We start from the raw sequence: 25,775 nt of genomic DNA, 5'->3' as shown, positions 1-25,775 counted from the left end.
GATCTAATGAGTTAAGATCCAATTTGCCATGAAAAACGCATGCAGTTTCCAAATATTATATGGTTGATAGCATGATGGTTGGCACTGTTTACTTGTAAGCATAAGGCATATATTGATATATATGCTGCTTGCCTGAAATGCCAAGAAACTTCGATCCCCTTGACGCGTAGTGACCTTCACGACTCACCAGCCTTAAAATTCGTCAATCAATTACTTGTAAACTGACCAAATCAGTTACTTCTAAGATTGACCAAGTTACATCTTCTTGGTAGTTCACCAAAATTACCCAACAACACATTGGTATGTAGACTGTAAATGGACCCGATTTATGATACCGCAAAATGCATGGGAGTGATGGGACATGATACCTATACACTTTTTTTTTTGTCAACTGATACCTATAAACTTTAGCGACCATAACCTTTGGATTTCTAAATATCGAGAATCTTAGCAGCTAATAAAAGATTAAAGATGTAAGATAAGAAAAGCTTCTCTATAATAATCAGAAGCTAATAAATTAACAATCACCATTATATTGCTACTGTATCATCATCATCATCATGTTCAATACAGCGAAAGTATGATCACGCAGGCAACAGCTTCAATTTAGTTTCAACATAAAACGAAACAAGTAGTACTACGAAATCTAAAACATGACGGGACATGCAGGCAGACAACCTTGATCATCAGTTGTCGTAAGTACGGCACTCGTCGGTTTCGGGGTTGTCGCTGCAGTAAGTCTCCAAGGGGTCCTTGTTCTTTTCGCTGTCGCGCTTGTGGCTGGCCGCCGCGCTCAGCTCCTCAACCTCGTCCCACGCCGCCACGCACTCCCCGCTCGCCGGGTCCTCCGAGCACGCCTGCTCCGCCTCCTTGATGCTCTCCTGCACCTTCTCCGATAGTTTATCCGGGGCAGCTGCCACCGGTCGGATCATGCTCATCCGCCCCGAACCCACCCGCCCAGCCGAGTAGCCGAAGCTCAGGCCAGCTGGCTTAATAACCTTGGGTGTCTCTGCCGCCCTGGCAAAGACTCTTGGGGTCGAGAGGCTCACTCCTGCTACACTTGTTGCCATTTCTTTCCTTCTAACAAGTTTTCTGCTTTGAAAAAAGTGGGGTGATAGAATGGCGTTGTGATAAGGAGCCCAGCATGAGGGTTTAATTGGTGCTGGCATGGTTTTATGATCGCACACTTCTTATCGAATTTCAGCCAATCAATCTGTTCCACGTCAGAAATGCTTAAGATATTTTTGGGCGAAAAAAATCACACTTTTCTTTTTAAGACGTGACCAATTTAGAGTTTGTTTGAAATATTTCGTCGTTTTACTATGAGAAGCCAAGGGGTGATGCAACGTTCTCAGCTTGATATTTTAGACATTTAAGTGGTATCAAAATATTGAGATGGCGTGTGCTGTTAAGCATCATGATCATGATTGCCAATTGGAAAGCCTTGTAAACCAGTTAACCCCCTTGTTGCTGAAAGTCGTAGATAGAATGCACCTAGACCTGATTGACCACATGTTAGACTAGTTTATTCACCGTAAGAATATTAGCAAGAATTTAGAGGAAGTCATGATTTTGGTTCTTATCTGATAATTTGAACATGCAAAAAATGATCTCTTCCACAACTAACTAAATACAGAAATTGGACAAAACCAAGCGGGGAGGCGTGTTAGCTGGGAAAAGTTTTGCCCCGCTGTTTTCGCAGGACTACACCCTGTAGAATAAGAAACAAGGGAGGGATTTGGCACCTGACATTGACCATTAAAAACAGCCAACTGATTTTGCATTCACTCAAAAAACAAGATGACTTGGCCTTTGTTATGATCTAATGAATTTTTTTATTTTTTATTTTTATTTTTTAGAATGATGATCTAATGAACTTTAATACACGACATGCAACGAATATTGTAGATCATTCTATTAATTTTATTCTCAAAAAAAAAAATAATAATAATGTAGATCATTCAAATATCACTAAAAGTCTAAAACCCGTAGGCTATATATTTGTGAGGAGGAACTGAAAGCTAAAACTGTATTCCCAAGTGGGTCAGATGGACAAAGGTCCAGCTTGAATCATACAAGATCAATGAAAACAAGCTCCATTAAGCCCACATACAAGTTCATGCCTCATATTTCCAATCAAAAACAATTCAAGGTGCAAGGAACACAATGGCACCACGATTAACAGTAACATTTTTGTGAATTGATATATCCACTATCCAGTGAGATTTACATACTACTCAAACATATATGGGAACATCTGGAACCCCAAGCACCATGAAATGAGAATTTACTTGCCGACCCCAGCTGATGGGTTCGTCAACAACTCAAGTGATTTTATTAAGTGATCCACCGCAACTGACACGTCATCAAATGCCAATGCTCCAACTGCAAACCTGGCTGCCTTATGTGCCTCTGCAATTTTCTCTGGTGATGGCATGTAGCTACTATCATACTGATAAGTCTTTGATGGGGCAGGAGGAGCAGGTTCTGAAACAGTCCCATTTCTGTGGCTTGCCTGGTGTTGAGCCGCTGATGGGTAGTTAGTTGTTGAAGGAGCCGACTGGGGAGTGTAGGAAGGATCAATGCCCTGATAGTAAGAGGGATACTGGGACGAGACTGCTGGAATGCTGCTTTCCGTAAAACTTGGATAGGATTGGAAATTACTCAAATTAGGATAGGTGTAATTAGTAATATCATGAGGAGGATAGTCATGTGGCAACGGCTGTTGGGGTTCATGTGGGTAGGGTTGCTGGTGGTATGGCTGAGGATAATCAGAAGTGTTTGGTCTATTTGTTGGAGGAGGTAGATGGATGTCATGGGAGGGAGGAGGAGGTAGATGGATGTCATGGGAGGGAGGAGGAGGTAGATGGAGATCATGGGAAGGAGGAGGTGGATGAACATCATGGGAAGGAGGCGGTCGATGGATATCATGGGAAGGAGGTGGAGGAAGGGCATCATGGGAAGGGTAGCCAGAACTAGGGTAAGATTGAGATGGTGGTGGAATGTTAGCAGAATGCTGGTCGTTGACTCTATCATGGAACTGCGGTGATGATTGAAAGCTAGCAGAACGCTGGAAATTGACTTTATCATGAAATTGAGAAGGTGCAATATTTGTAGGATGCTGCTTGTTGACTTCATCAAAAAACTGGGATGAAGGATCGGACTGTGGCCCAGGACTGGTAGCTGCAGTTTCACTTGGCCCAAGATCCTGCAAGGATAGACATATATGAAGATCATATTAAGTAAAAGAAATAAAGTAACTTTTCTGCACTTAGAAACTTCAGTTTAGTTCCAAACATGTGTACAAACAAGCAAAGCTGGAATTCTTTAACCATGTACTCTTAACTCCATATGACAAGGGCTCAGTGGTGGAAATATGGATTCACATGCTGCTTATGTTATGCCTAGAAGTAATAAGTTTGGAATCATGGCTGGAATTTTATCACTTTGTTCTCTCGATAATGAAAAGTTAATTATCACTTCAAACCAAATAAGTCGGGAAAAAAAAAAAAGGAGAAGGAGACGCCCAAATCGTCCAAAAGGCTAAAAAAAAAAAAAAACTAGTGTGAAGTTTAGAACCATACATATGAACCACTAGTTGTACTCGAGGGAACTGAAAGATCATCATCACCCGCAGGGGGGCCGGCCTGAGGTTTCCTTCCTTCTTTCACAGCTTTCCTTATATCTGCTGCTTTCCAAGCTGCATACTTCTGTTTCTGCTCAAGCTGCAAAAAGATCACAAAAAGGTGAACTACTCAAATCCAACTGTATATAACCTTCAAATCAGAAATAACACTTTCCTATCATCTAACTTTAACCAAAAAGAATATATGAAGTTTCAAGTGGCATAGCAAAACGTAAAACTCACATCAGGTTGAAGCACACCAAACTGGTTAATAATCTCAAAGAAAATGCTTGCAGCATAGAAGGTTTTAGCAGTATTCCTGTAATGAGATCAAAAAGATAAATTCTGTGTCACGGATAATTACCAACTTCAAAAGGAAGTGTAAAATCTTGCCAAGAAACATAAGCGAACAAACACAATGGGGGGATCCCTCCCCAAGAGAGGAATATGCATTTCACGCAACCTAACAGCCTGAAGCTCAATAGTTGAACTCATTGAGATGTAAATGAAGGTTCACACAAGCACAGGCAAACTCAAAATAATTTCAAAGAATAATAGGGGGAAAATGGACTAACAAATCTGCTCGACCAGCACGATCTTGCTTGTCTGCCTTCCCAAAAACATTTAAAGCAAATCCCTCAAGATACAGATTGTCTTCAGGCCCCAACTGCAGTGACTTCTTATCCTGTAGCGCAGAAGTGTCAATAGACACCAATAAAGATAGGCATTGAAATCTATGAATTTTGTCATTATAACATTTTTCAAACAAACGCAGGGAATCGAGTCCTCAGGATCATAAAGTATTGGTCACAATCCTATCCCAATCATGAGGAACTTATGGGGCCTACACAAACCAAAAACAAACAGCAATCTCATTTGCGTTCATCAAACTTAAACTAACCACCTTTTCTCCTTAAAGAGTTCTCCTAAACCCCTCCACTGATGAACTTCCAATTAAATGGTATAACTTATTAAAATCAAATAGTATAATTATAAGAACCCCCTGACATTGCCGATAAATAAGTACTCTTTTTTTTCTTGAAATTACAGGCAGCAGAAACATATCATAGTTTCACACAGTGAGATATATAAGTAACCAGTAATCTGCTAACTGTTACAGGGAGCCTCAGTATTCAATTTTGAACCAAAAATCTGGTAATGGCAGCAAAGCTAAAGTTCCATTACTATTTTCCTTGATACGAAGCAAATAGACCAACCCAGTTGACAGTAAACTCAAAAAGGGTATGGAGAAGTGGTTAAGAGAGAAGAAAAGACCTTTTCGAGCTGCTTCATCAGCGAAATCAGGAGGGAATTGGTGGTCTTGGTGCGCTCGTTCTGAGGAATCTTCAGCCCTCGCTCCATTGCGTATAATCGACCTAATTTCAATACAAAACAAATACAATTCAATCAAACCCTAGGATAAATTAGGGTTTTAGAGCTCATCATTTGGGAAAGATTGGATCTTTGGTAGGGCTTACAGTAATAAGCGACGAGAGGCTCGTGTTTCTGCAACTCATCGGCTCGTTGGAGGTACGGTAAGAGGAGCTTCGCCGGTTCGTTATCGCTCGCCATCTTCTTCTGTTTGATCCACAGAGAGAGAGAGAGAGAGAGAGAGATCGACTATTTGGGCAAGGCAAACCTTAGTGTAGAAGGCAGTCTGAAATTCTGAAAGGATTTCGTGCTAGTCATCTGACGATCGTGAGACGACGTCGTTGGTGAAAAGCATGGGTTTTTTTCGAGGATTTCGCACTCGTTGCCGCATGTACCTTGAGGTGTCCCCTATGTACACAATTTTACTTTTAATAATGCTGTTACCTAACATAATCGAAAGTGCAAGATTTATATGTTATGTCGGAATGTTAACAATAATAATAAAAAAATTGTTATGTCAGAATAAATGTGGCAAACGGGTCGCTAGGTCCAAGCATGGCACGAGTCAGGCATGTTTAAAAGCGGTTCGGTCTCACCCAAGTTCATTAGCGGCATGAGCACGTTATTCTAATGAGTCTGGTTAGATCGAGGAATATGGGTTCATTGGCCTAGCCTGACTTGAGCCCGTTGTAGGCTTGGCACAGCCTGAGAACAGCATATTGCGACTTATGATCCGGCCTATTTCTATAATATAAATTTTGTCATTTATAAAGATAATATATATTTATAAACAATAAACTTATATTTGAGTGTAAACAATAAACTTACATATAAAGATGATATATATTTGAGTATGAATTTGGATTCCCCTTCAGGCATTTTGGCTTAAATTTGTTGAAAGTTTATTACTTTATAAACAATAAGCAAGTCGATTGGTTTGTAAACAATGAGCATTTGTCACTTATTTATCTATTTTGTAAACAAAAAAAATGATCAATAGAGTGTAAGAATTAGTTTTGTTTCGTGACTGGATTGTGTATAGTTGAGACTTGACACTTTAATAGTGGAACCGATAGTATATGAGTCACAATTTATATTAATGATATTGGCCTCAACTAATTTTGTCACAAAATGAGCGCGGCACGACCCGCTAATTGGCATGGCACGAGCATGGCCTGGCACGTTGTGGGATTGGGCCGGGTTGGGTCTAATGTTTTAGTATATGGGTCAGCCTGAGCCTGTTAAGAAACTAGCAGACTTGGGGCCTCTCGTTTGCCACCTCTATGTCAAAATATACAACTTTTTACGAGTCCAAGTTTTAGTTTATATGATCACATTTGCTTTCTTTTCTTTATAATGTGCACCAATGTGGAAGTTGTTCAATGAGAAGGATTTTGGAGGAGCAATTTGATATAGAAAAATAAACAACTTATTCTTTACTAGGTTTTTGTTTCTAACATTTGAAGTTTTGAACGGGAACACTGTCCGTTTTCTTAGATCATCTCCAACCGAAACTAAGGGCCTCATCGGGCTATTATCGTAGGCCGTAGTCATTCTTCATCTCCAACCAAAGGTGTGGGAATCCAAGACTAGTCTAGGTCTGATGGGGGCGGGGGGCAAAAGTTTTGCCATCAACTAGTTGGAGACGGTTAAACTGTATGTTATATTAGGGAATCTAAGCATCTCCACCGCCAACTGAAGTACCAACAACAACCCCAAGACCTTCGGCATCCTTTACAGTAATAAGAATGGATTTGGTAGCCATATGCCTAATATGAAACTCTCATGTCTGGCGTTCGAGTCCAAATTCCATAAATTTGTGGTTAGAAGGTTTGAGTGATAGGTTGTTTTGTGCGCATGCGAAGGTAAATTAATATGGCATTACTGAGATCGTGGACTCGTTTTGAATATTGACCGAGTGTGTGTTATTAACTTACTAACGTAACCCAGCAGGTGTCTTTACCTCACTCCCTATTAGATCCAAAATGACCCCGCTCCCGGTCATATCCCAATTGCCTAGTTTTGCAAGCCATCCAAAACTTTGATAGGCCAGGCAGTGTACGGCCCATTTGATTGGAGGACCCATATATCTCCAATAGTGCTGCTGGACCAATGATGCAAGTTACTCATCGCACTCTCCTTTCTAACTTCGATTGCGAGTTGCAGACTCCGAGTACAACACACACAGTGCGCTGTGATGGGCAATGCTACCGCACTAAAGTGTAAAAGAATCATCCAATAAAAAAAGAAAAAAGAAAAAAAAATCCAATGAGCGATAGGATGCTCCATCTTCAAAAAGTCTATCATCGCCTATCTCTTCGCTCCTTCACTCCACACTCCCTCCCTTTCAAACCCCCCCAATTCCCATCCCTCCGTTCGCCTCCGCGCCTCCGTGTGCGGCCGCGAAGCCACGCCGTCAGGTCCATCGGAACCGCCGCCGCCGTCATGTCTGCTAGCGCTAGCTCGAGGCTCAGCAACATCGTCCCCCTCAACGCCGTCGTTGCCGAGGACGGCGGCAACGGTTCCGTCTCTTCTGCCACTGCTACTACATTTGAAGATGAAGGTACTTATTTACACTCATTTAAGCTTAATACTTCAATCCGAGCTTCAATTTTACTTTCATAGTCTAGCTATATTTGCGTTTGAATCCAGCATCTGAGTTTTCCGTTAGGAATTTGAATTTCCTCTGGAGCTTTATAGTTTTTGAACACAAAATCTGAGTTTTGCTGAAGGAATTTGAATTTGTTATGAGTTGTAAATTTTTTGCTGTATGTAGAAGATTCCTCGCTGGGATATCGTCTTCCTCCGAAGGAAATTAAAGATATAGTTGATGCTCCGCCGCTTCCGGCATTGTCATTCTCGCCGTACAGGGATAAGATACTGTTTCTGAAGCGGAGAGCTTTACCGCCGTTGACAGAACTTGCAAGACCAGAGGAGAAGCTTGCTGGTGTTCGGATTGATGGGAAATGCAATACAAGGACTCGGATGTCGTTTTATACTGGGATTGGGATCCATCAATTGCTGCCGGATGGTACTCTTGGTTCCGAAGTTGAGGTGCATGGATTCCCTGAGGGTGCTAAGATCAATTTTGTTACTTGGTCACCAGATGGCCGCCATTTGGCCTTCACTATTCGATTTGATGATGAAGATACTAGTAGTAAGCTTAAAGTGTGGGTTGCCCAAGTGGAAACCGGGATAGCCAGGCCTTTGTTTGAGTCACATGAATACTGTTTGAATGCGGTTTTTGACAATTTTGTTTGGGTGAACGACTCTTCTTTGTTAGTTTGCACCATTCCTCTGTCCCGTGGAGACCCGCCAAAGAAACCTTTGGTGCCTTTTGGACCTAAAATTCAATCTAACGAACGGAAAAACATTATTCAAGTTAGAACCTTCCAGGATTTGCTGAAGGATGAGTATGATGAAGATTTGTTTGATTACTATGCCACCTCACAGCTTGTTTTAGCTTCTTTGGATGGTATAGTGAAGGAAATTGGTCCACTGGCTGTATATACCTCAATGGACCCCTCTCCTGATCACAAATACCTTTTAATTAGTTCGCTTCACAGACCATACTCTTTCATTGTACCATGCGGAAGATTTCCCAAGAAGGTTGAGATGTGGACAGCTGATGGGAAGTTTGTTAGAACTCTTTGTGATTTGCCTCTTGCTGAGGACATCCCCATTGCATTCAATAGTGTGCGAAGAGGGATGCGCTCTCTCAACTGGAGAGCGGATAAACCATCAACACTCTACTGGTATGTATATGAATCCCTGATGTCAAACTATTTGGATATCTTAAATGACATGTTTTTGAGATGCTATGTTGTAAAACCATATATTCAGTAAGAATTTTCTATAAAGGAGTACAATTCATGATTCCTTGTACTAATAGTTAATTTCCTGTAAATCTAACACATGCACTTGAAAACTACCTAAGATATTAACAGCTTTGGATTTTCTCTTATTTGTCCCCACAATGTTTTGTCAACATTATTTATCTTAAATACTAAACAGTTTACTGAAGCAACTCTCAATCACCATATATAGGACCTCAACTTCTTGTTCCTCACCCATTCATATTTTAAATTTCCAAGCAAAGTCTAACCCATGGTCAAGAGATTATTTGCATAGAGTTGCTTTTGTGTATATTGTTTCATTTACATGTTTCACTCTCTCACATTACTAGGGTTGAGACCCAAGATGAAGGAGATGCGAAAGTGGAAGTTTCTCCACGTGATATTGTTCATACACAGCCTGCTGAACCACTAGAAGGTGAAGATCCAACAATCTTACACAAACTCGATCTCCGTTATGGGTACGAACTTGTCTTATTAATTTTTATTTTGAAATTTATGGTAAAAAACCCATAAATTTGAAATGCTGGATGTTCTCTTGGAAAAGAATTCAACTTGTTTTTGAAGGGCGATGTTTCCAAAAGGAAGTTTATTTTTTGAGACTTGTGAAATTGTTGTAAGCATAATGTACTCCATGACGTGTCCCACAGTAGCCATACTTTTTTTCATGTGTGAGAACTTCTTTTTTCAGAGGGATTTCTTGGTCCGATGATTCACTAGCTCTAGTTTACGAGTCATGGTACAAAACACGGAGAACAAGAACCTGGGTAATTTCTCCTGGATCAAATGATGTCAGTCCCCGCATCCTGTTTGATAGGTCATCGGAAGATGTGTACTCTGATCCTGGCTCCCCCATGCTGCGGAGAACTCCTGCTGGCACATATGTGCTTGCAAAAGTGAAGAAAGAAAATGATGAAGGCACTTATTTACTACTGAATGGAAATGGTGCTACACCAGAGGGGAATATCCCGTTCCTTGATTTGTTTGACATGTAAGTGTTTAAATTACTTGTTTCTAGTGTGTTCTCCAAGTTGTGCTGTAGTGGTCTGAACGAAATTCTTTCAGAAATACAGGAAATAAAGAACGAATATGGAAGAGTGACAAAGAAAAGTATTATGAGGGTGTTGTTGCTTTAATGTCTGATGAGAAAGAAGGAGATCTTCCCATCAATACCTTGAAAATATTGACTTCCAAGGAGTCAAAAACTGAAAACACCCAATATTATATCCTAAGCTGGCCGGAAAAGAAAGCATGTCAAATTACAAATTTTCCTCATCCGTATCCACAGCTGGCATCATTGCAGAAAGAGATGGTCAGGTACCAGAGAAAGGATGGGGTTCAACTAACCGCAACACTATATCTTCCACCAGGCTACGATCCATCCAGAGATGGCCCTCTTCCATGTTTGGTTTGGTCTTACCCTGGAGAATTCAAAAGCAAAGATGCTGCCGGACAAGTTCGTGGTTCTCCTAATGAATTTGCTGGGATAGGTCCAACATCAGCCTTGCTCTGGATGGCTCGAAGGTATCATTGTTCGTCTTGCTATGTTTTGGTGATTTCTATTTGTATGGTTCTTTGTAATTGACCTTTTCGATGTCTGGACTGTTTTGGAGAATATGCTAAACCAATTTTTGGTTGCTCCAAATTGTGCAGGTTTGCTATTTTATCTGGACCAACTATTCCTATAATTGGTGAGGGTGATGATGAAGCAAATGATAGGTAAGCTGTTAGTCACATATGTATGAATACAGGTTTTGGTGTTCAGTAATATGAACTTTTTTTTTTTTTTTTTTCTTTTTTTTTTCTGGTGACAAATAAAACTTTATTGCCTAAGGACCATGGGGAGTGACTGACGATTCATATTGCATAATGTTGTCCCATTTTTAACAAGAAAAATGAAACTATTTTATAACACGCCTGTAATGATTTGGATTTTGTCAATGAATAACATGTGCATTTTTGACCAGGTATGTGGAGCAATTGGTTGCAAGTGCAGAGGCTGCTGTGGAGGAAGTCATTCGACGTGGAGTAAGCTTCTTCATATTTGCAGCATGAATTTTGTTTACATGCTTTTGGCTTAAAACTTGACCTGACTCCTGTGGTGACTGTGTTACCCATATTAAGGTGGCTCATCCAAAGAAAATTGCTGTTGGGGGACATTCATATGGGGCATTCATGACTGCAAACCTACTGGCACATGCTCCTCATCTTTTTGCTTGTGGAATTGCTCGTTCGGGTGCTTACAACAGAACACTTACTCCTTTCGGTTTTCAGGTTATGCATTGCTTTGATTAGGATTGCTAAATATTTTGTCAGATTATTAGCTGTTCCAAAAATTATTAGTGTTTTTTTTTTCTTTGATAAATTAGCTGTTCCAAAAATTATTGAACGAATACCTTTGTTTTTTTCTTTCATTTTTGTTCTTTCTTTCTTCTCTTGCCATGATACAGTCCCCAAGTAAATTTTTATCTCTTATTTTGATAGTCTGACTCGTTAATTTATTTGTATAGAATGAGGAGAGAACTCTTTGGGAGGCTACTAGTACTTATGTGGAGATGAGTCCTTTCATGTCAGCTAATAAAATTAAGAAGCCAATCTTGCTTATCCATGGAGAGGAAGACAATAATCCAGGGACTTTAACCATGCAGGTAAAAAGGCCCTCCAGCCCCTTCCCACATTGCTTGTAATTACTAATTTTCCATCATCCTTCATGCCCTTCATTGTCCCAAATAAGTAATCTACAATATTGGATGTTTAGTTTGCTTAAATGTTAGTGGCATGATGGATTCCTTTTTGTTTGTAAGTTGTTGACTTGCTATTTAAATGATCTGGTGTGCTGTGCAGTCCGATCGTTTCTTTAATGCTCTGAAAGGTCATGGTGCTCTTTGCCGCCTTGTGATTCTTCCCTTTGAAAGCCATGGCTATGCTGCAAGAGAGAGTATCATGCATGTGCTGTGGGAAACTGACAGGTGGTTGCAAAAATATTGTGTGTCAGACACTTCTGATGTAAATGTTAATCAAGATGCATGTAAAGACAATATAGGCAGAGGATCTACAAATTCTGAAAGCAAAGCAGTAGCTACTGGCGGAGGCAGTGGCTCAGAAGTGTCAAATTCTGAGCATGAAGGAGTTGACTCTTTGCCAAGATCATTGTTATGGTAATTTCTTCTCTTACAGAAAATGAAGTTATATAGCAATATTAACTCAAGCAATGGTCAAAATAAGTAACTCACTTGAATATGTTCACAGTCTCTTCATGCTTGTCACTTCGTTTTGAACATATCAAACCTCAGACCTCAGCAATTTGTCTTGAAACATCAACAATTAATTGTTGGGTTAAATATCTATAATTATAGATGCATGCTTTTTTTTTCTTCCCGTCAAAAATTATAGATGCATTTTTGTTACATATACTACAGAATACATTGCTGATCTTGGCTGCTGAGGTATGTAAGTTCACACATCATTGTGGTGTACAAACTATGTCAGAAAAGCATGATGCTCGCCCCTGTGAAAGCGCGATAGCAATATGCTTCCTCAGGTGCAATTCATATTTGTACTAGTGGTGAACTATTCAAAATTGTAACCCAAATTTATTTCCCTCCAATATGCTTTCCGCACCATAATATTCAAATTGGTGAATGGTCAATCAGCTTGGGGGAGGAAGTTGGGTTGAGGGGGGATTAGGACCAAGACATTCTATCTGTTGGAGTAAAATATTTGTGTATTATTTTGGCCACAATGGAAAGAGATTTGTTCAGCCTTATGCAATAGTATTCGGACAAAAATAAAGGCATGTGATTCGATGAATTTTCGTGGGTGTTATACATCTGTTGCACATAAGTGGTATGACGATGAGCAGTGGATGGTCAACTCCGATTTTACATATTGTGAACCATTTATTTGTCAAAATAAAAATCGTACAGAAGCCTGATTAAAATCACAATGAAGCAAACAACAACAATTTCTGTTCAAAACAACACTGTTGAAACTTGGAAGTGTCCATGAATTCATGATGGCTTAATATAGCAGTTTAGTATCTCACCTGATTAACAAGTCATAGAAAGTGAAGGCACAAATTCCTGTGGTCATTCCCGCCAGTGATGTATTAAAGCAAGGGCAGTTATGCCACAGATCTCATTGGCAACACTCGGTCCTTCAGCATCAGTAATCTTGTGACCAGCCATTTCACTTAATCCTGCAATTGGAAAAAGTTTCATTAATTAAATAATAACTGATAAGAAACAAGTATCTGGCCTATCCATTAAATCCAAACATAACGCACACAGTCTCATGGAATATTGAAACAAGGTGATAAGAATCAGCTCCTTTTCCTTTGCAAGGACGATAGCTGCTTTGGATCTGTCGCCGAAATATTGAAGATGGCTCATGTCAGTGACTATAAAAGAGCATTCATACATGACAAAGCATGGGTTTTTTTTTTTTTTTTTTGGTGTGAAGGCAAAGCATAGGTTATACATACAATGATACAAACTCATGCGTTCTACTTGCGCAAAAACACAAACGTACACATAGCAGCTGTAGAGGGTGGTAGGTGTTGTCTTAAGTTCCTAACCGTTACCACCAATAACAGAAAAAAGAAAAGAAAAAAAAGGAAGTTCTTAACCGGCATACAGTTCGGAATGGTGAAGAATTTGAAGGACTAACCCAATTAAAGATACTTGAGGCCTGATGTATCTTCTTCTCTTGAGCTATTCGCCCCCCATTTGCGGTTATAGTCCCTTGATTTGATTTTATAAGGATAGTCGTCGTCTGTTTTGAAGACAGGGGAAAGTTATCAACAAGCAGCAATAGCAAAGAAAAACTGCATAATCAATTCTACAATATCCAGCAGTCAACTCAAGTCCTAACCGAGAAAACACCATATTCGATAAAAATAAAACTAAAAATAGTCTCCACAACGAACAAAAAGAGACCTGCTTTGAGTCTATTCCTGATGTTCTGTGCGTGGGATAGTTTCATACACTCTTCATTTGGTGGCATTACCAGGTGCACTCCGCAGCTTTTCCAGGGAACCTTGTTAGAAGAGAGTATTTGAAAAATACTAACTCGACATTGAAAAGGTGGTAGCGGACGCTCATCACCAAACGGACCCATTTCAATTCTATCGAACGGAATATAAAACAGCCACACACTAGCCGAATCAGCTCTCGGATGCACTAGCAAGCGACTCAGCTCCCAATCAGTGTGCGACAAATAGAGGCTATCCAGATTAAAAAAAAAAAATAAATAAAAATAAAAAAATAAAAAAATAGAGGATTAGGCGATATTAGCCCCTCGCTATCCAGATAATGCATCTGATCAGTTAAAATTTTAATCGGCACTATTACATCGTTGATAAAAATTTCGAATCTGTTGAAGGAATATTAATTTAGTATGCCTTATCAAACTAAGAGTAGCAATAGGAGAGACGGTTTTAGATTTCCCAATCCTACACGGATTGGTATTCGTTGTAATATTAGAACTAGTACTTTGTAATCTCTATATATAGGGCTCCTATTCTCAATAATATAACACACAATTCTCTTTGCATTCTCTCTCGAATATTTTTCCTTAAACACGTTATCAGCACGAGTTCTAACCACAAAGCAAAAACCAAAAACCCGAAAAACCTTTTTCACCAAAAATCTGCCGCAGCACCTAGCCCTTGCTAGCCAAGTCTGCCTCCTATCCTCCTGCATCTCTGCTGCCCCTGCAGCCTACTCGGACCACCGCACACCACCGCTGCCCCTGCAGTTTTTCCGGTCACCCAACAGCCACCTAAACCGGCCTTCAAAACCGGATCTGCAGCAGTTATTTTCAACCCAACCTCCTGCAACCTTCGGCAGCAAACAAAACCCACTGCTGCCATCAACACCGAGCCAACCGACCTGCCACATCTCGGCCTAAGCCCACTGCAACCTCTCGGCTGCACCTCCCATCCATCTCGGCCCGAGTTTCTGCCATCTTTTTCAAGATCAAGATTTCAAAGTTTCAAGCTCCAAAACAACCAAGTAAGTTTTATAATTAAAGTTCCTGCTTTCCATATTTAAATTACTCCTTCTTTTTCTTCGGGGACTTGCAACCTCCCTTCTTCTACATCCCACCTTTCTGTAACTTGGGTTCGATTTGCTAAAAGCGGAATCGTGGGGATTCACGCTATATACGAACTAAGAGAGTTCGTGATCTTTGGACTAAGAGCATCCGTGAGCGTCGATTTTTACGAACTACGAGCGTTCGTAGGCTACGGACTAAGAGCGTTCGTAAGCATAAAAATTTGACCATATAAACGTCATTGGTTTCAATCTAAATCCAAAAATTTGGAAACTATCAACAAAGACAGTGGTTATAACTCTTTCTCACTAGGCGTACTCAAGAGTAATTGTGATGTCTATGAAAGGTTTGAACTGAGAGAACGGTTTAAAAGTGAGCAACGCTCCACCAAAATCTCGCCTTACCTTACCTGGTCACAACCAAATTGGAATTACCAAACAGATTGAGTCACTACTACTTGTCTATGCTTGATTATCCTTTTTGGATTAAATTTAGAAACTTTGACGTAGTCATTGGCTTTCATTGAAATAAAGTGTCGATTTTGATTCGAACTTTATTCATTCAAGTATGTTTCCCGGAGAGCTAGAATGCCTCGTGGATAGTGCTACTACGCACACCATACTTCGAAATAGGCAGTTATTTCTTGAGATGACGCCTACTCAATCTTCAGTGACTACGACGGCAGGGTTATCTAAATTGATTCATGGTCAAGGACCAGCTCAATTTTTGTTGCCACATGGCACCATCATTAATGTCACTGAAGCTCTCTACGCTCCTAGGGCTGAAAGAACCCTTTTGAGCTTCAAAGATATAAGAGCCAATGGTTTTCATGTGGAAACACATTGTGAGAATGGACAAGAGTTCCTTTGCATCACCTCTAATGACTACGGACATAAACGAGTATTAGAGAAACTTATGTGTTGATCTAGTGGGTTGTATGCAACCACTATTTGAGTCATTGAATCCAACCATGTCATGAGAGATGATTTATGGGATTCTGACACATATAGGCTTTGGCATGACCGTTTGGGACACCCAGGTCGTGATATGATGATCCGTATATTAAAGACTTCACACGGACATCCATTTTTCAGAACGAAAATAAGTAAAAATCGGTTTTTGGACACTGAAGAGCCCCTGCGCCTCACGGCGCCGTTCACCCCCAAAACCGGCCATCCTTGGCCGAGGCCGCCGTCCCCTTGCGGCCTCAGGGTGGCATTGATGCCACCAATGCTCTTTCTACTCCAAATTTTGCTTCTAAAGTCAATTGTGACTTCGTGGCTTAACCAAAATCCTCATTGGTTGTTTCTAAAGCCCATCATTCGTTTTGCAAAGCCTGCTCTTTAGCAAAATTAGGATCGAGACCATCCTATGCAAAGGACACTAAAGAAAATATACCATTCTTGCAACGAATCCAAGGTGATATTTGTGGGCCTATTCAATCATCATGCGGATCATTTAGATATTTTATGGTGTTGGTTGATGCATCGACACGCTGGTCACATGTCATGTTATTGTCCACAAGGAACGCTGCATTTGCTAAACTCCTAGCCCAGATTATTAAGTTAAGGGCTCACCACTCTGATCATCCTATTAAGTCTATACGGTTAGACAATGCTTGGGAGTTTACATCAAAAACTTTTGATGATTATTGCATGTCCATTGGGATTGACGTTGAACATCCAGTTCCTCATGTTCACACCCAAAATGGTCTCGCAGAAGCCGCATTGGTAATGCACACCAATCTCCCTATTTCTGCTTGGGGCTATGCAATATTGCATGCAGCTATGCTTATTCGTCTGAGGCCCATTGCCACTCAACACTTTTTTGCGTCCCAGATGGTGACTGGGTATGAGCCTAATGTCTCACACTTACGCATATTTGGGTGTGCAGTTTATGTGCCTATTGTGCCGCCACAGCGCACCAAAATGGGTCCTCAACGACGATTAGGCGTTTATGTTGGATATGATTCTCCAACGATTGTCTGCTACTTAGAACCCTTGACAGGCGATCTCTTTACAGCTAGATTTGCAGATTGTCACTTCGATGAGATAGTATTCCCGTCGTTAGGGAGAGATAAGAACATCAATGTTCAGCAGGAACGACAGGAATTGTCGTGGTCTGTCCCCACTCTGTCTCATCTTGATCCCCGAACCGCACAGTCTGAAATTGAAGTGCGGAGAATTCTCGATCTTCAGAACGTAGCAGAATCGATGCCTGATGAGTTTTCTGATATCGCTAAAGTGACGAGATCACACATACCTGCTGCAAACGTGCCTGCAAGGATTGATGTCCCTAAAATTAGAGGACATGACGCTACCTCAAGCATACATGAGTATGGCGCCAACGTCCCCACCCTTGGTGACGTTGTGGCTAGGCCTACGGCTCCTGCCAGGAAGCTCGGGAGGCCCATAGGTTCGATGGATTCTCGCCCAAGAAAGAAAGCGAGTTTGGCACAAAATAATCCATTAATCATCGATGTAAATAATCCATCTCATGAGAATATTCCGGATTATGGTTATGTCCAAGAGACATCATTGGGGGACGCTCCAATGTCAGAACCAATTCAGAGAATAGAGAGATCTCCATAAATTACACTAGTGTACATGAGATGATGGATAGAAACTCTATGGCAATTGATGATGCATTTGCATATCATGTTGAAAAAGGAATCATAGAATATGATGATATCGAACCTCGCTCTGTCGAAGAATGTCAACGAAGAGCGGATTGGCCTAAATGGAAAGATGCGATCCAGGCTGAATTGGATTCACTATCAAAGAGACAGGTATTTGGGCCTATAACGCAGACACCCCTAGATGTAAAACCTGTTGGCCATAAATGAGTCTTTGTTAGAAAGGGTAATGAGAAAAATGAGGTGGTACGATATAAAGCCCGCCTCGTGGCGCAAGGTTTCTCACAACGCCCTGGAATCGACTACGAGGAGACATATTCTCTCGTCCTGGACGTTATAACGTTCCGCTACCTTGTCAGTTTGGTAGTTTCCGAAAAACTTGACATGCAGCTTATGGATGTGGTTACAGCATATCTCTATGGGGATCTAGATTCAGAGATATATATGAAGGTTCCAGATGGACTTCAATTACCTAAATCAAGTGACTCTAAACCACGGAATGCGTTTTCAATAAGATTAAAACGCTCACTATATGGATTAAAACAATCCGGACGGATGTGGTATAACCGTCTAAGTGACTACTTGATTGGGAAGGGATATATTAATAATGAAATATGCCCATACGTGTTCATTAAAAGAACAAGTTCCGGATTTGCAATCGTAGCAGTTTATGTCGATGACATGAACCTAATTGGAACTCTAGATGAGTTAAAGAAAACTGCTAAATATTTGAAATCCGAATTTGAGATGAAAGATCTTGGGAAGACACGGTTTTGTCTCGGTTTAGAACTCGAGCACCGTAGTGATGGAATTTTGATCCATCAGTCTGCATACACTCAGAAAATCCTAAGGCACTTTAATGAAGACAAAGCAAAGCCTGTGAGTACTCCCATGATTGGTCGTAGTCTTGAGCTCGGAAAAGATCCGTTTCGTCCAAAGGATGAGGACGAAGAACCATTAGAGGCCGAAGTGCCCTATTTAAGTGCAATAGACGCATTATTGTACTTAGCTCAATGCACAAGACCTGATATCTCATTCGCAGTGAACTTGTTAGCTAGACATAGCTCTGCGCCAACACGCGGCCATTGGATTGGTGTAAAGATAATCTTTCAATACCTAAGAGGTACGATTGATATGGGCCTATTTTATCTCTACAGAGAGAAGAGGAATGACGGAAGGATGGGATCGGACCCCATTAGGCATGGAGCCACCGTCCACCATGACAATTTGGCCGGCCATATTGCCGCCAACGCCGCCACCACCACCCTATCCCCCTCCATCAAAACGACAATGATGTTTTGATGGGTTTTGCTGATGCAGGGTATCTCTCTGACCCTCATAAAGGTCGCTCCCAAACGGGTTATGTTTTTATCATGGGAAGCACTGCGATATCTTGGAGGTCTACAAAACAAATCCTTGTTGCTACTTCCTCAAATCATACAGAGATTATTGCTCTACATGAAGCTGTGCGTGAATGCATATGGCTAAGGTCTGTAATTAGACATATTCAAGGAAGTTGTGGTTTGAAGTCTACCACGGATGAACCTATATGCATTTATGAGGATAATGCAGCTTGTATTGAACAAATGAAGTTATGTTTCATCAGGGGCGACAACACCAAGCATATATCGCCTAAGTTCTTTTATAATCAGCAACAACAATCACTTCTAAAGATTGAAGTGAATCAAATCCGATCAGAGGATAATGTAGCGAACTTATTCACTAAGTCGTTACCTAAATCCACTTTCGAGAAACATGTGAAGAGCATCGGATTAAGAAAGTTATCCGAACTCCCACGATTGTAGCAATCAGGGGGAGATATCGACATCAGGGGGAGTTATGATGTCTACATGTTTGATCTCGAAGAGTGAAGGACGTGTTGTGCTCTTTTTGTCCTTCGACCATGATTATTTTTGTCCCACAGGATTTTTTGTTACCTGGCAAGGTTTTTAACGAGGCAACGGATGAAGCATCACTACCAAGTTTGAACGGCACAAGGGGTAGTGTTGAAGGAATATTAATTTAGTGTGCCTCATCAAACTAGGAGTAGCAATAGGAGAGAAGGTTTTAGATTTCCCAATCCTACATGGATTGGTATTCCTTGTAACATTAGAACTAGTACTTTGTAATCCCTATATATCGCGCTCCTATTCTCAATAATATAACACACAATTCTCTCTGCATTCTCTCTCGAATATTTTTCCTTAAACAGAATCCCCAATCAGTATGCGACAAATAGAGGCTATCCACATAACGCATCCGTTCGACAGTAATACATAAAGCCAATCCTGTGTTCTCCCATTTGAAATTAGGAAGGACTTGAATATAAAATTCAAACAGTCCATTCCCTTTGAAATCCATTTGACAGCTGAACCACTTGGAATTTCATAACCTGGAAGTCCAACCCCGAACTCAGACTTTTGAGAAGAGAGAAAAAGAGAGAATAGATCAACCTCCACCTGATGACCATCATCATTTACCAACAAAGCTTTCTTCTCTGCCACCTGCTGAATCAGATTGTCAAACAGTCTCCAGCAACCAGTCAAGTCCAACCACTCAAACATTTGCGATTCTTGATATTCCAAAATGTTTGATAACTTTGAAATTCTTTCCAATGATACGCAGTTTCTCACATCCAATTACACTATCAACTTTGGTGGAAGCCCCGAAACTTCTTGAAGCCTATTGCACCCTCTCAAGAGAAGCACCTCCAAGTTGATAAATTTGGTAAGGCACGCGGGAAGACTAACAAAATTGCTTTCTGAAAAATCAAGCACGGTTAAGGTGGAGGCACAACCAAGCCTCACAAAGAAATCATGGTCTGAAGTATAGGCGGTATAGCATTGTCCGGCAATCAAGAGACACAGTGAAGGAAACGCTAAATTGCCCTGATCATCATCACCACCACCACCGTCACAATCACTTTCTCTTTCCGATGAAGTGGCCTTGCCGTAATGGGAAATCTTTAAGCTGGACGTTGGAGTTGGCACTTCAGAGTATTCTACCTTCTTCGGAAATGGAGTTAGCACCAGTTTTCGGCAACCTGTGAATACAAGAACCCCAAGCCTTTTCATCCCATAAATGCTGAGCGGCAGATTCCTAAGGTTTTCACAATTTTCTAAAAACAAAGTTTGAAGATTAAAGAGATCATCCCCAATTGATGAAGGCAATTCTTTGATGGCAGTTTCAGAAACATTCATGATTGTTAAGGATTCCATCCTTCCCACAATTTCTGGGAAGTTCTTGATCCTCCTGCAGTCTCTCAAATAAATACTTTGCAGAGATTTCACGTTCACTATTCTTGGAAACATCTCAAGGTTATAGCAAGTAGCAACCCCAAAGATTCAATTCAACAAGCTTATCAAGGAATCCAACAGAAGGATGCAATTCAGCTAAACTTGTACAGAAACTTAAATTCAACATCTCCAAGTTTGGGAACATTCCGGACAAGTCAGGGACCTCTGTTAGGAATGTGCAACTTTCAAAACTTAGAGATTTTAAATTTTGTAAATTCTGCAACACAAGAAAGGAAAGATAATTAAAAAAAAATCTATAAGTATAACAATTTAAAATAGAGAAGCTTTTCAAAATGGCAAATGGATAGTTTACAGCTTCGAATACCTTGAGTCCTTGCCCAAGTCGTGAGATGCGACTGTTTGGCATATTGAGCTTGATAAGTTTTTGCGGATTGAAGTCGGATGGCAAAGATTGTGCTGGGAATCCAGGCCAATCAAGGAACCTCAATTGATTTGGGAGATAATTAACCTCTCCAGAGAAGCGTGCATTAATGTTTATAAAAAGTTGAAGATTTATCATCTTTTAAAAACATTTAGCACCCAAGCATATCTCATCTTCTCTTGGTAGCTCTACTCTAATGCCTTCAACTTTATTTGAGCCCTGATATGGAACAAAAATATAGGATTAGCAGAGCAAGTACTATATATATACGACTTTATTTTTCACAATTAAGAAGCTCTACACACACAAACACATAGAAGAATACATGTTCTATACTTACTGTATTTTCGGCTTACACACGATAAACATCATCATGAAACCATAGTCTGCTACGTCTGCCAGCATCTTGGGGTGACTCTTTACGAACAATTTCTTTTCCCATTTCCTCCAGCAAGTCATGCATCCAAATCATACCAAGTTCATCAATAGTCACAAGGGCCCTTTCTTCAAGTACTTCAATAGCCTGTAAAGGGTTAAGGTAAGGATCCTCTAGTGCTTGCATAACATAGTCCTTATGTCTACCTTTTAAGAAACATGCAATGTCGAGAAATGCTTCTTTCAACGGATCTTCCAATGCACTGTAACTTGTTTCAAGGACTTTTTGGATATGGCTGTTAGGAAATCTTTTGTAAGCATCTAAAGCAGCATGCCATTGATCTATACCCTTACCACAGAGAAGTGAACCTAAAATGTTTACAGCTAATGGAAGGCCATGAGCATAGAGTACAGCAGTATCAATTGGAAATTGCACACACTCATCTGGATTTCTGTTATCCTTGAAGGCATTCAAAATCAAGAGGTTACGGGATTCATCATTATCTAATGCCTTGGCTGTGTATATTGGATAGACTTGATGAGCAATTAGCAAACGTTTATCTCTTGTTGTTATGATAATTCTGCTGCCATAACCAAACCAATCCAATCCTCCAGCTAATTTGTCCAACTGGTTCGATTCATTCACATCATCTAGAACTAAGAGAACCTTTTTACCACCTAACCTTTCCTTTATCACCTGGATTCCTCTATCAGCATCGGTCATCTTCATTTTCCGCCCCCCTAAGATCTCATAAAGAAGATTATTTTGTAGTCGAACTAGGCCTCGATGGGGTACTGAATCTGCTTTAACATTTCCCAAGAAACAACAACCTTCGAACCTACAAGCAATTAAGTTGTAAACAGCTTTAGCAATTGTTGTTTTGCCTATCCCATCAATACCCCATATGCCAACCATGCGAACATCACTTCCCCCGACATCTAAAAGCTCAAGCATATCTTGTACTCGAGACTCTATTCCAACGGGATGCTGGGTCACATCTACATGGCTACGTTTTGCTACTTGTGCTGAAATATCTTCAGCAATCTTTCTAATGAACTTAGCTTCATGGCTGCCAATTTAAATGCAAATAAATTTTTTATTAGAAGCAACTCTGCGATGGTAACTTGATCCAAAATTTTATAAAAGAATGTTAGAAAAAAAAAAAAAAAAAAACTAAACTTTGAATCGGATAATCTCACTCGTCTTAGAGCCTCTATGATCAACTAAACAAACGAGCAAGTACTATCGAGACATGCTGAAATATTTAAAAAAAATTGAAAGGAAAACCATAGTCAAATATGGAAATATACCCGTCGGAGAAAGTCCACCCCGATAAAGTTGCTGCATCCCTAAGAGCCGTCCTCCATCTTTTCACCTTGTCCATGTTGTCTTTTAATCTGAACTCATGTTTAGCAAGTGCCTCACCATATTTGCCTTTCTGGTACCGTACATCGGAGACATCCACCTTGCAAAAAACAGGCCAAACCAGTTGTTGCTTCAACTCCTTACATTGAAGGATCTCAACAAGTTCATCCAAACACCACTTTGAGGATGCATAGTTTTCAGAGAAGATGACTATAGAAATCTTTGAACCTTGAATTGCTTTGAGAAGTGCAGATGATATTTCTTCTCCTTGTCTAAGCTCTTCGTCATCTATGAAGGTTTCAATTCCCTTCTGAACCAAATATGTGTACAAATGGCCTGTGAAGTTGTTTCGTGTATCCACACCTCTAAAACTCAAAAACACATCATATGGACGTGAAGGGGTGAGACGAGAAGAGAAAGAAGTGGCCTTTTCTTATTGAGTAATAATGGAATCCGAAAGGATTTTTCTTCTCTTTGGTAATGGCAAATCCATACTGTTTGATAACTAAACAGGCCGCTGCAACAAAGATCGAGTTGAGGAGTTTTAATTAATGATCATATATACAGACCTTCGATGCCTCTTGCAATTTCCTGGGAGCTTCATTCAAACGTCAGGGGTGCTTGACCAAGCTCGGAATGTGCCAAAGTATCGGACCTAAAGAAATGATCGTCAAAAATTGTAATATAATATGGTAATGATTGATACTGTAAAGGAAAATTTCTTTGACACGGATTCGAATATTTTAGCATTATTATTATTATTATTTTGGTAATGATTTTTTAGTGGTCAGCAGCTTGATGAATCCGACCGAAGGATTTTAATACCAAAAACTTGACCACCTTCCAGGACTATCGATAGTCCAAAAGAAGACTATTTGTGAATTGTGAAGGCATATTCCATTGTAATAATTTCTATTGGTGATTTTGCTCTGTCGCGAAAATTGTGTGAAAATAGGTAATGGCTTCGATCGGTTTACATCTTTGTAAATCATTTTTTCCTTTTCGAAATGATCTCTAGGCCACAGTCCAAGAGACCTGATATTTCCAATTTCCAGAATGAATGAAGTCATGCTTCTATTTAATTTTTGACCTTATTTGGTAATCTCTGATAATATACTGAGATACAGTAAGATCAATAACTGTATCAGATAGACTTTCTTCATGTATTCCTCTGTCTGTGGAGGCTACTTTAATCTCTGATTGTAATGATGTTCAATCAATGAATTAGTCTTTCATTCCCTTAAAAAAAAAAAAAAAAAAAAAACTATATCAGATAACAAGTTGTGCCATAAATTCTCTTCAAAATCACCACCATTACACGAAACAGAGGAAGAGTATGGGAAAATCATCCAGATAACATAGCCTGAGCTCAGCTCGAGCAACCTGTTTGGCTCCAAAACCAGTTGGCGTGCAAACTGTCTCTTTTGAGTGTGTGCGCAGGCGTGCCAGCACCGTGGGGTGCAGTCGTCGGGGGAGTCCCTTGACCTGACTTCTTGAATCAAGCGCTGTGGACGAAGAGAGCACCAACCTCGTCACAAGGCTCTTTTCTCTGCCTTCCGGAAAAGGATTTCTTTGCCTTACGCGGGTAAGGGTTTTGGTTGTGGTCTCTTCGCGTTCACTGTATCGATACTTAGTGTTGTAGACTAAGCAGAGCAATCACTGGGAAGTTGTGAGAAAGCACGGGGTTTGCTAAAGCGTGACTTTAGCTTCGTTGGGTTGCGAGGGCGTTACCCTTGCTTCGCTGGTAGTATCGGTGGCAGTAGCACTAACAGTCGGCTCTTGAAGAGACTAGGACTGGAAGTACGGTCGCCGGGTTGATCTGGTGATGCTGACAGTCGGATCTTGGAGAGACTAGGACTGGCGCGCAGTCACCGAGTTTCAACAAGGTTGAAGGTTTGCTCCGGGGGAGGCTTTGTAATCGCTAGGATTGATTGATTTGAGAGAGGTCCTTTCGTCCTTGAAACCTAGTATTTATACCTAGGGTTCCAACTATTTCTTGCTGTAGAAGGATTCTTGATTGTTGTTTCCTATTCAATCGCTGTTTTCAAATCCCATAAGGATTCGTTTCCTTCATGGATCCCGGAATAGGCAAAGCTATAACCCGAACCCGAGTAGGCTTATTTTTGGGCTGCAGGTATCGGCCCGCTGTGCTACATCCACTAAAGGATCTTGCCAAAATTACTTTTGGGCTCAAACATTGCCCCCCAGGCCCCGAAATCAGGCCCGCGAAGATGTAACTGATTGAAGGGGACTAAAATGACACGCCGATTGCCCGAAACGATATCATTAATGAGGATTGCGTCCCTTCACTTGTGAAAACGCCTTTCTGCTGTATCGTTTCCCTCACAAAATTTCTTATTTAAACTCACAGTCACTCCTAACCTGTCACATCAGAAACTATTTCAATCTCTTAAACCCAGAAAAACCCTCTTTCCAGACCATCTTTCTCATCGCAACCCAGAAATGGCACCCCCAAAGAAGATAATCATCGATCAGGAAGAGGAACTCAATGAGAACACCGCCTATACTTGGGGAACCGGCATCGGGGCTCGTATCCACCTCCATACCACTATCCAGAGACCCCTACTCCTCCAACTTCCAAACCACCGTGTCGGACTGGGCCCATCGCCTCGAGACTCCATTCCGGCCGACGCCATCGCCTTCTATGGCCTGCTCGTTCGCCGACCCATCCCCGTCCTCCGAAGGACTCCTGGGGATTTCAATAGTTGGAGTGCCCAGAATCAACGAGCAAAAATAGGGCACTGGCCATCCTCTATCAGCGCGGCGGAGCTATCCTGGTACCGCGAAGCAAGAGCG

At 40.8% G+C, this 25,775-nt stretch overlaps 4 protein-coding genes across 6 annotated transcripts; 1 reads left to right on the top strand and 3 right to left on the bottom strand.

Annotated features, from left to right (window-relative positions):
* Nucleotides 1-510: 510 nt before the first annotated feature.
* Nucleotides 511-1,148, bottom strand: LOC112176742 (calvin cycle protein CP12-2, chloroplastic). Its single transcript, XM_024314800.2, has one exon. It carries the CDS (start codon nt 1,068-1,070, stop codon nt 687-689), a length of 384 nt encoding a protein of 127 aa, XP_024170568.1. The 5' UTR covers nt 1,071-1,148; the 3' UTR covers nt 511-686.
* Nucleotides 1,149-2,015: 867 nt separating this feature from the next.
* On the bottom strand, nt 2,016-5,404 carry LOC112179400 (protein HOMOLOG OF MAMMALIAN LYST-INTERACTING PROTEIN 5). The gene is made up of 6 exons (XM_024317798.2): nt 5,104-5,404; nt 4,901-5,001; nt 4,201-4,310; nt 3,869-3,944; nt 3,585-3,725; nt 2,016-3,208 (listed from the first exon to the last, which is right to left on the bottom strand). Exons 1-6 carry the CDS (start codon nt 5,195-5,197, stop codon nt 2,288-2,290), a joined length of 1,443 nt encoding a protein of 480 aa, XP_024173566.1. The 5' UTR covers nt 5,198-5,404; the 3' UTR covers nt 2,016-2,287.
* Nucleotides 5,405-7,143: 1,739 nt separating this feature from the next.
* Nucleotides 7,144-12,660, top strand: LOC112179253 (probable glutamyl endopeptidase, chloroplastic). Of its 3 annotated transcripts, XM_024317613.2 has the most exons (11): nt 7,144-7,559; nt 7,773-8,751; nt 9,183-9,311; nt 9,542-9,841; nt 9,916-10,374; nt 10,504-10,569; nt 10,818-10,878; nt 10,975-11,124; nt 11,361-11,498; nt 11,695-12,008; nt 12,270-12,660. In XM_024317613.2, coding segments are annotated over exons 1-11 (2,892 nt in total). In that variant the 5' UTR covers nt 7,144-7,264; the 3' UTR covers nt 12,271-12,660. The 3 variants fall into 3 exon arrangements, with proteins under 3 accessions (XP_024173381.1, XP_024173380.1, XP_024173382.1); XM_024317612.2 differs by lacking the exon at nt 12,270-12,660 and having other exon boundaries at nt 11,695-12,209; XM_024317614.2 differs by lacking the exon at nt 12,270-12,660 and having other exon boundaries at nt 7,145-7,559; nt 7,776-8,751; nt 11,695-12,209.
* An 8,036-nt stretch (nt 12,661-20,696) lies between these two features.
* Nucleotides 20,697-23,595, bottom strand: LOC112176636 (TMV resistance protein N-like). Its single transcript, XM_040510542.1, has 5 exons — nt 23,187-23,595; nt 22,904-23,058; nt 21,558-22,662; nt 21,161-21,436; nt 20,697-21,052 (listed from the first exon to the last, which is right to left on the bottom strand). The coding sequence occupies exons 1-3, from the start codon at nt 23,244-23,246 to the stop codon at nt 21,570-21,572; spliced, it is 1,308 nt and encodes a 435-aa protein (XP_040366476.1). The 5' UTR covers nt 23,247-23,595; the 3' UTR covers nt 20,697-21,052; nt 21,161-21,436; nt 21,558-21,569.
* Between the last annotated feature and the right edge of the window lie 2,180 nt (nt 23,596-25,775).

This window comes from Rosa chinensis, chromosome 7 (assembly GCF_002994745.2).
Source record: "Rosa chinensis cultivar Old Blush chromosome 7, RchiOBHm-V2, whole genome shotgun sequence".
Classification (NCBI taxonomy): domain Eukaryota; kingdom Viridiplantae; phylum Streptophyta; class Magnoliopsida; order Rosales; family Rosaceae; genus Rosa; species Rosa chinensis.
The sequence above is the reverse complement of the archived record's forward strand: the minus strand, read 5'-3'. Positions and strand labels throughout refer to the sequence as shown.